At 48.0% G+C, this 8,483-nt stretch overlaps 2 protein-coding genes and 1 non-coding gene across 3 annotated transcripts in view; 1 reads left to right on the top strand and 2 right to left on the bottom strand.

The window, feature by feature from the left end:
• The first annotated feature begins 32 nt into the window (after positions 1 to 32).
• Positions 33 to 6,986, top strand: SNAPC5 (small nuclear RNA activating complex polypeptide 5). Its single transcript, XM_035131172.3, has 3 exons — positions 33 to 158; positions 4,450 to 4,539; positions 5,116 to 6,986. The coding sequence occupies exons 1-3, from the start codon at positions 69 to 71 to the stop codon at positions 5,215 to 5,217; spliced, it is 282 nt and encodes a 93-aa protein (XP_034987063.1). The 5' UTR covers positions 33 to 68; the 3' UTR covers positions 5,218 to 6,986.
• Positions 4,185 to 4,261, bottom strand: TRNAR-CCU (transfer RNA arginine (anticodon CCU)). Its single transcript has one exon. It is a non-coding gene; the product is annotated as a tRNA-Arg (tRNA).
• Positions 6,914 to 8,483, bottom strand: part of MAP2K1 (mitogen-activated protein kinase kinase 1) — a 40,291-nt gene continuing 38,721 nt past the window's right edge. Inside the window, exon 11 of the mRNA XM_035131171.3 lies at positions 6,914 to 8,333. Coding sequence (XP_034987062.1) covers positions 8,220 to 8,333 — 114 coding nt within the window. The 3' untranslated portion in view covers positions 6,914 to 8,219. The remainder of the gene's footprint in view (positions 8,334 to 8,483) is intronic.

Here is an 8,483-nt window from a genome sequence, read left to right as displayed (position 1 = left end):
TGGCCGCGACGAAGGTAGCGTCATCACTCCACGCGGCCTGAGGTGGCGGCGGCGGCAGCAGCAGCAGGATGCTGAGCCGGCTGCAGGAGCTGCGCAAGGAGGAGGAGACGCTGCTGCGGGTCAAGGCGGCACTGCACGATCAGCTCAACCGGCTCAAGGTCGGTGGGGGGGGGCGCGGTTTGAAAGAACAGGAGCGAGAGGGAGGAGAGGCTTTCTGGGCCTGTGTATGGATGCTGCGGGGGTGGGGTGGGGAAGGGGGTTCATTTGCATATGCAATTTAGGTCGTTTGGTGTGCGTCTATGCAGGTGCACGTGTGCACGCGTCTCCTCAACCCGTGTTTGAGTTGCACTTGGTGCAAACGCCTGGCGAGTGCAGCCCGTCAGCAGGGGGGGAGGGACGTTCTGTCAGCGAGTTTGAGGTTTTTTTGATCCCCTCCCATGCAAAATGAGACTTTGGGGGACCACGGCTGTGGGTTTGCTGGCAGAACCCAGGCTTTGGTTGGAACGGGTCAGCGCCGTGGTAGAGGATCTGCCTGGCTGCGTCTTTTATTACCATTGGGTGCAGCCCATCAGGTCCCGGAAATTCGAATTCATTTAATGTAGCTAGGTGTTCCCTTAACACCTCTTTTCCTATCTTGAGCTGCAGCTCCCTCCTTAACATTGCTCATTTGGTTATCACCAGGTTGGACACTGCTTTCCTTTTGGGTGAAAATATATTAGATTTTATTCTGCATCTTATTGGAATTATTTCAGGTCCTGGGTGGGGAATATGTAGTCCTCCCAGATGTTGGATGTCCCCATCAGCCCCAGCCATCGTGGCCAATGGCCAGGGATGGTGCGAGGTGAAGGCTGATGTCTGCTGGAGGGTTGCAGGTCTCCATCCCTAGGACAGATAGTACTGAGCTGGAGAGGCCCAGTGCCTGTTTCTATATAAGACAGTCTCCTGTGTGACAGAGGATCCCATGCTTGAGAAAGTTGCAGTCTACGCAACTGGAGGACACCAGATTGACATAGGCTGGAGGTCCTTGGGCTCTTTATTTGTTTTTATATGGGTGCTGTCACAGTGGCCGGAGCGGGCTACTTCAGAGTAACGACTCTACACAGCTCTGCATTTTATCTTTTATTGGTGCTGCGTATTTACAGTGCTGAAGGCAATGCTATTTACAAGGACACATCTTCTCAGCTTGAATCAGAACCTCCGAATGGCGTTTGGCGCGTTTTTCTCCAACATAACAACTTTGGTAGACCCATCCTCTTCCCTCTCCGCTTTCTGCGCAATTCCGGAGTTGGGGGGATGGGTCTGCCCCCCTTGCTTGCCCCTTCCTGTCCCACCTGGGACCCTGGCTCCGCTACCTTGTCTGAGCCTCGGACACGACTTCCTGCTTCCCCACTGGAATCGGAACTCTCCCTGCTTTCCCCTGCGCTCGGGGATGGGCTTGAACTCAGGAGGGGAGGGACTTCGCGATATCCCCTGTCCCTCACAGGTACATTTTATGTTCCTGGATGTTCTCATTTGCCTCTGTAGCACACATGTGTTTGTGCAAATAAGGGCATATCCACACCATACATTTCAGGTACATGGCTTCCCCCAAGAATCCTGGGAATTTACAGAGCTCCAATTCCTAGTGCCCTTAAACTATAGTTCCCAAGGTTATTTGGGAGAAGTCATGTGCTTGAAATGTATGGTATGGATGTGACTTAAGAATCAAACCCTTTCCTTCCTCTTCTCTTTATCCAGCTCTGTTTTCACAGTAGTCGGCCGCTATTTTTTCCTCATTTCAATAGAGTCCTTAGGCCTGCCTTCTCCTCAGCTCTTGTGCACTATCCATCCTCTTCCTGCAACAATTCCTTTTTGTCATACTCAATAGTAAACCCATTGAAATGAATGGGCTTGAGTTCCTTAAGTTTCACTGATTTCTGTGGATCTATTTTGTGTACAGCTCACATTGAATATCACTCATTCTCTCTCCCACCTGAAGCGTATTGCTCAATATGACTTGCTAGGCAATATTGCCGTTTGAATGGGTCCTATCCAACATTACAGCTATTCACAGCAGGCCTCATTTAGCCTGAGTGTGACTCAATTGGAGATCACCCAATATGAAAAGATTACCGCCATATCAGAAAGCTGTATTGGCATACATAATAATTTAGAAATTTACGTATTTATATCCTGTCTTTCAGTCTCTCAAAGAGCCCCAAGATTGGGGGGGGGGGGGGAGAGAAACAGCAATATTCATCTTGAAGCTCCCCCAAGGAAGAAATCCCATAAGGAAGTTGCTGTAAATCAGGCAGCCTTGTGTGCGTAGCCCAGGAGTAAGGAAGCTTTGGCTCTTCAGGTGTTCCTGGGGGGGGGGCATAGCTTTGTGACAGAATTCTGCACTCAAGTTCAATCCCTGGTATCTCCAGGTAGGACTGAGACTCCTATCTGAAACCCCGGAGAGCCACTGCCAGCCATGGTAGACGATGCTGAGTAAGATGAACCAATGGTTTGACTCGGTATCAAGCAATTTCCTGTGTTGCAACTCCCAGCATCCCTGGCTTTTGGCCATGCTAGCCAGGGCTGTTGGCAGTTGTAGTCCAACAACAGCTGGAGGGCTACAGGTTCCCCAAACCTGGTGTAGTCTTTTCAGTCCTGTGAGCTTTTCATCGGTCTTCTAAACAAAGGTCAGATGAAGAGTGCTTATTCAAAAGTGAAATTTCTCCATAGACCAAGCAGTGTGACTGTTTGCTTCCTCTTCTGCAACTTGTAGGTATAAAAGGGCCCGGCCAGTGTTGCACCAGAGCGGTTGTTTGCAGTGTTTTGTTTTAAATGCCACAAGGTTTTGGGAGCATTAGTACAGCTTTCAGCTGAGTGCTAAGGCTCTGGTATGGAGGGGGGGGCACACAAACACGGCAGTGTTATAAATAGAGAGCTAGGGAATGCACTTTCCGGAAGAGATTAGAGTTTAAGCTTCCTGGCATGTGCAGAGTGCTAGATGCTATGCTGATGCTTGCTCGCCATTGTTTGGCACCCACAGTTAGAGCTGGCTTCATTCCATGTGCCTGTTAAGTGTGCATTGCAAGCATGGAATTCAGCTTTCTTTTAAAAGTAATTATTTTTAAAAATCCCTTCCAACACTACAATTCTACGACCCTAAATTTCTAATCCTTGTGATGCGGTAATTTTGTAAATCTGGGCAATGCTGTCTCCACATCCATCCCTGTGGACTTTTTTTTTTTAATGAAACTCGAATGCTTTTGAAGTGGGAATTTTAATTTTGTTTACAGCTACCCGTCTTCCCGAGCTCTTTCTCCTCCACCTGCTGTAACCCACTACTTCTGTTCTTCATTCTAACATGTCAACATGACTTTATATTCAAAGGAGCAAGACTAACTAAACTCCATGCACCTGAATGTTTGCCGTAAGCTGTTTGGTTCTGCTGTTTCTTGACAATCCTACCTTCTAGTGCAGGGGTCAGCAAGGTTTACCAGCCATGGGCCAGATCACTCCCACGGAGATTTCCGTGGGCCGGACTGGTGCAGCGTGATGCCGGAAAGCGCGCCTGCGCATGTCCGCTGCACCGGAAATTGCTTCTGTGTATGCCCAGATGCCAGAAATCGTGCTTGTGCAGAAGCAATCTTCGGCATCTGGGCATGCACAGGTGCGGTTTCCAGTATCTGAGCGTGCGCAGACGCAATTTCTGGTGCCGCTCAGTGAGTCACCGCACTGTGCTGGTTTAGCGCAGCGCGCAGGGGACTCACCAAGCGGGCAGCTCGGTTCAGGGGCGGCTCGTGGGCTGGTAAAACGGTCTTCGTGGGCCACATCCAGCCCATGGGCCTCACGTTGCCGACCCCTATTCTAGTGAATCCAGCCAAATTGCTTTTTATTGGGGTGGGGAATTGCATAATTTACCCACAGGGAAATGGGCTCTAGCTCACTGGTAGAACATCTGCTTTGCATGCAGAAGGTTCCAGGTACAGCTGGCAAAGATTCCTTGCCGGAAATTCTGGAGAGCCGCTGCCGTTCCGTGTAGGCAATACTGAGCTAGGTGGGCCAATGGTCTGACTTAGTGTAAGGCAGCTTTTTATACTCCCAAGAGCTTAGAGGATTTGAATTTTGGTGTTCATAGAATCACAGATTTGTAGAGTTGGAAGGGACCACAAGAGCCATCTAGTCCAACCCCCTGGAATGCAGGAATCTTTTGGCTAATGTGTGGTTTGAACCCACAACCCTGAGATTAGGAGTCTCATGCTCTACCGACTGAGCTATTTCACCAGCATCATGCCAATTTCCCAACTTTGGGTGGTGAACGAGAACAGGCTTTGTCATCCTGGCGCCCTCCAGATGTTTTGGACTGCCAACTTCTATTGATGCCAGCTGGAGAGAGCACCAGGTGGCCGAAGGGTGAGCTTGCAGGGGTTAACATTTTGGCTGAGCTGCTTTAACTGTTCTTTAAAACATTTCTAGGTGGAAGAGTTGGCCCTTCAGTCCATGATCAGCGCCAGGGAAGGAAAAATGACCGCACCTCCCGATACCGAGATGGAGGAGCATCAGAACGTAAGTTCCCGTTCCCCGCTGTTCTCTTTTGGGACGAAGGCAGTGTCAGGTTGCCAAGAGAGACAACTGACCCTGATCGAATGCTGGTGAGGAGGTGCAACATGCCATCCGCTAATCCTTTTAGTGTTTATTTCCCCCTGCCTGGAAAGGAGGCTGCCTCCTGTGCCAAAATGGATTTGAGCCAGCTGAATGGTCCCCGTAGCATTGCTGACACGCTAAGAGTGGGGGGTAGGGAGTAGCACCAGGAGAGAGGCAGAAAAAACATAATTTTCCTTAAACAACTGTTCCTTTTCGGTTTCTGCCATCCCCTGGTGACCCCAGGTAGTCAAATGTAGTCATTGCTGCCACACAAAACAAGTGTGGAATGAGTATTCTGTGGCACCAGTGTCTGTTCCACAAATCAAAATGGCTAAGCAAGAACCTATGAACTTTGGCAACCCTGCAAGTAACCTGGAAAGATTTATTTGGGGGTGTTTATGCACGTTGTTGCATCTCTCAAATAGGAGGGCACTTCTGGTTTGCGTTCTTTGTCCTGAAGTAACTGGGTTTTTTATTTTATGCATGCTGACGGGACAGATGGACAATGAAGCTGCTATCAATCAAACTAAATTGCAGTTGCAAATGCATGTCAGTGAAGAGGAAGAGGAGGAGGAAGAGGAGGAGGAATCCGATTCATGAAGTGGAGCATGCAGCAGCCTGACAGCCTTTTCCTCCCAAACTCAGGAACCTCCCTGTCCACCACCATTCAAGCAAATTACTTCATTGGACTTTGCTTGGTGCTACAGAGACCAAACAGTATTCACAAGTGCATCTGGGTTTCCCAAAGGCTTCCAGAGGCGGTGATGAACTGTGGCGGGTGTTGGGAGAATGCAGTGTCGATGCATCACTATGTAGCATGATTCCTTTTAAACACAAACACACTTTGAGCCAAGTAGCATTTGGGAAAAGTACAACACACAACTCCTCCCAAAGCAATAATCTACCCTTGGCAGCATCCGCTGCTGGTGAAAGTAAGATGAAAAAGCACCAAGTCTAAGCCAATGGCACTATCCAACCTCAAATACTACAAACGGAAACGGTACTTTGGGACTTTCCTTGCATGTAGCATTTGATTCTAACCCACGGTATGAAACTTTGAACATTTTACGTATTGTCTACAAGTAATAATGGGGAACATTTTGAGACAGAAGCTTTTACTTCTGAAGTGGGCATATGGAACAGTGTTCCTTTCAGCAAAAGTCAGCGGATTGTATTTGTGTGTAAAATAGAGGGGGAGACTGTTCCTAAAATCAGGGGTTTCTTGCCTTGAATGAGGTACCCAAGTATTCTCCCTCCCCCCCAAAAAACGCTTAGTTTGGCTACCACAGGCTTGATTGCAGCGTGTCTAAAATACCTTGGGCTTCCACCTAAGGGTTTTTAAGATAGGTCCTGCTGGAAACAAGTGCTGTACTTATGATCAAGGGTGCTGAGTGCCTGCAATGGGTGCTGGTCCTCAGAGCTGAAGCGCTTCTTTCCAGCCTCCCTTAGCTCTGTGCTGCTATGGCAGAAGAAGCTGATTCTTTCCTACCTGCCAACCCAGCAGTGCTGCTTCCTCTTAGTGAAGGGGAAGTGAAGCTGGTTGTTCTCCTGGGTGTTTTTATTCCATGTCCTTCTCAGCCCCGGGTGCTTTTTCCCCAGTGGGCTTAGGCAAGACCAGAGAGGGGCCTGGGGAGTTTTGGCTCTCTTGTTTCATGTGTATGTGATCCAGTGTCAGGATTTCACACGTGCTGGTTTACGGTGTAATAGCTGAACATCACCCAAGGGAGTGGGGCTAAACCCAGATGTATGGCCATACAGATGTGTGCAAACAGCTGAGGGGTCTCCTTATCCGTCACAGGCTTTGAGGTGGAGTGAACAACTGCAAGCAGCACATAAACTCCCAACTAATAGTCAGGTGGGTGGGCGGGTTGGTGCATGGGTGTGTAGCATTATAAATTGCCCCACTTGCAATTGCTAGTCTCTGGCATGCACAGATACTGGGAGTAGTAATATATTACCATTGTGGCTGATTAGACATTGATAGCCTTATCCTACATGCATTTGTCTAATCCTCTTTCCAAGCCACCCAAGTCGGTGGCAATTGCTACATCTTGTGGTAGCAAATTCCATCGCTTAGCTATGCGCTGAAGAGGTTAGCCTGATGTGCCACAAGGAAGAATGGAAGGAAATCTACAAACTGAATGGGAGACAATGTGCCCAGGAGGAGGAGGAGGATGCGCAGATCACAAAGGGCAGCGCTGGAGAAGCAAACCTCTCCTTCCCCCCCCCCTTTGCCCAAATGCCTTGAATCCGTCTTGATACCAACGAACCACAATTAATAACCCACTCCCTGAAGTAACTTCATGACATTTATTAGTGTAAGATGAAACACCTGAAATAATAAAAATGATTAAAAGAATTTTCAAACACTTGAGTATGCACAATTTGTCCTATCAAACTTCAGCAGACCTAGAAGGGAAACCATTCTGATGTGTTTATTATTATTATTATTATTATTATTATTATTATTTATTCATCAAAAAGGGTCTTTGATTCTGGCTGAGAGAAATAGTTCTTTCATCACCTGTTCTCAAAATACAGATACAGGCAGCCCCCCGTTTACACGGGGATTATGTTCCGAGGCACCGTGCGCATCAGTGAAATTGCGCATAATTGAAACCCATTGAAAAAGCCCACAAACACCGTTCTTGCCCTTTTAAAATGACGTTTCAGTGATGTCTTTAGGGCGTTTCCGGGTCACTTCCAGGTTTGGTCTCACACATATTGAATGTGCATATCCGGGCAGCTGCCTGTACCAAATTAACTGGAAGGGGAGAGATGTATACACTAAGCAAATCCCAAACATATGCAACAAGACACTTAAAAATAAATAGAAGTGCCAACAGATTTCTATGTGTTGACCGGGGTGGGTGGGGGGTGGCAGCAGTCTACAGCACGGGGTCCTACTCACATTTACCAAGAGTCTGTTATACAAATCAAAATATCAGAGCCATTATTCATAACTTCAGTCTCAGATTAGCAGCAGCAAAGACATGCTTCAGGGGAGACTTGACTTGGGGCATCTCTGAACTGTTCTGCCCGCAACACTGGCTAAGCAAGGCTTGGGGGAAAGTACCACCAAAGTCACAAAAGGCTCACGGTCAAAACAACCCAGCAGAGGTGAGAAGGAAGCAGCTCCAGCAGGATTTCCTACTTCTGAAAGGATATCCCAACATCCAGTGCCAAATTTGCCATATCACTATCACTTAAAGCATCACATGTTTGGTCAGTTAACAAATAAGGAATCAAAACACAACAGCTGTTAATTTAGAACCCTAAAGAGGAAATAAAAGGGGGGGGAGAATTTGGCACATGCTAAAATTAGGGAGACACTTTTAAAGGGGAGGTTTATGGGCTGGGGAATAGACTTTTTTTTTAGTAGACAGAAGCTCTGAGAAACGGGACCAAAACAGCTTTAAACAGTTGGAACAGGAAGTAGCTTGGAACACAAATCCACCAGGCGCCATTCCAGTTTGCTTTCAGTGGGTCCTGCAGGGGGAAGTCCTGGTCAGACTCCACTTGGAATGAAGGTGGCGTGGGAAGAGCAGGAGGAATCGGCCGCAGGAGCTCTTGGTGTGTTGCTTGCCCTGGAGACTCCAAATTCAGACTCCTCCCATGTGGGTTGGGGTGCTAGGCTGGTTAAGGCCTATGGTGGCACACAGCCAGCCTGCAAAATCCACTTCGTCGGCTTCTGATCTCTTTATGAATGTGTGGACCTAGAGGATGCAAAAAAAGGGGGGAGGAGTTACAACAAAGAAAGCCCACCTTTGATGATCCCATGGGAGTTGTTACATAATTAGCATGGAGCAGATTAAGGCAGCAAAATGTATTTTCCTTGCACAGGTAGAGGCCAGAGGGGACCCTTT

The sequence above is a fragment of the Zootoca vivipara genome, chromosome 13, assembly GCF_965207765.1.
Source record: "Zootoca vivipara chromosome 13, rZooViv2.hap1.1, whole genome shotgun sequence".
NCBI classification, from domain to species: Eukaryota; Metazoa; Chordata; class Lepidosauria; order Squamata; family Lacertidae; genus Zootoca; species Zootoca vivipara.
The sequence above is the reverse complement of the archived record's forward strand: the minus strand, read 5'-3'. Positions and strand labels throughout refer to the sequence as shown.

Excerpts from the sequence above, each read along its gene's own strand:
- SNAPC5 (XM_035131172.3), top strand. The coding sequence starts at position 69 with ATGCTGAGCCGGCTGCAGGAGCTGCGCAAGGAGGAGGAGACGCTGCTG. Across the intron at positions 159-4,449 it reads ATCAGCTCAACCGGCTCAAG|GTGGAAGAGTTGGCCCTTCA; the intron begins GTCGGTGGGGGG and ends AAACATTTCTAG. Across the intron at positions 4,540-5,115 it reads AGATGGAGGAGCATCAGAAC|ATGGACAATGAAGCTGCTAT; the intron begins GTAAGTTCCCGT and ends CTGACGGGACAG.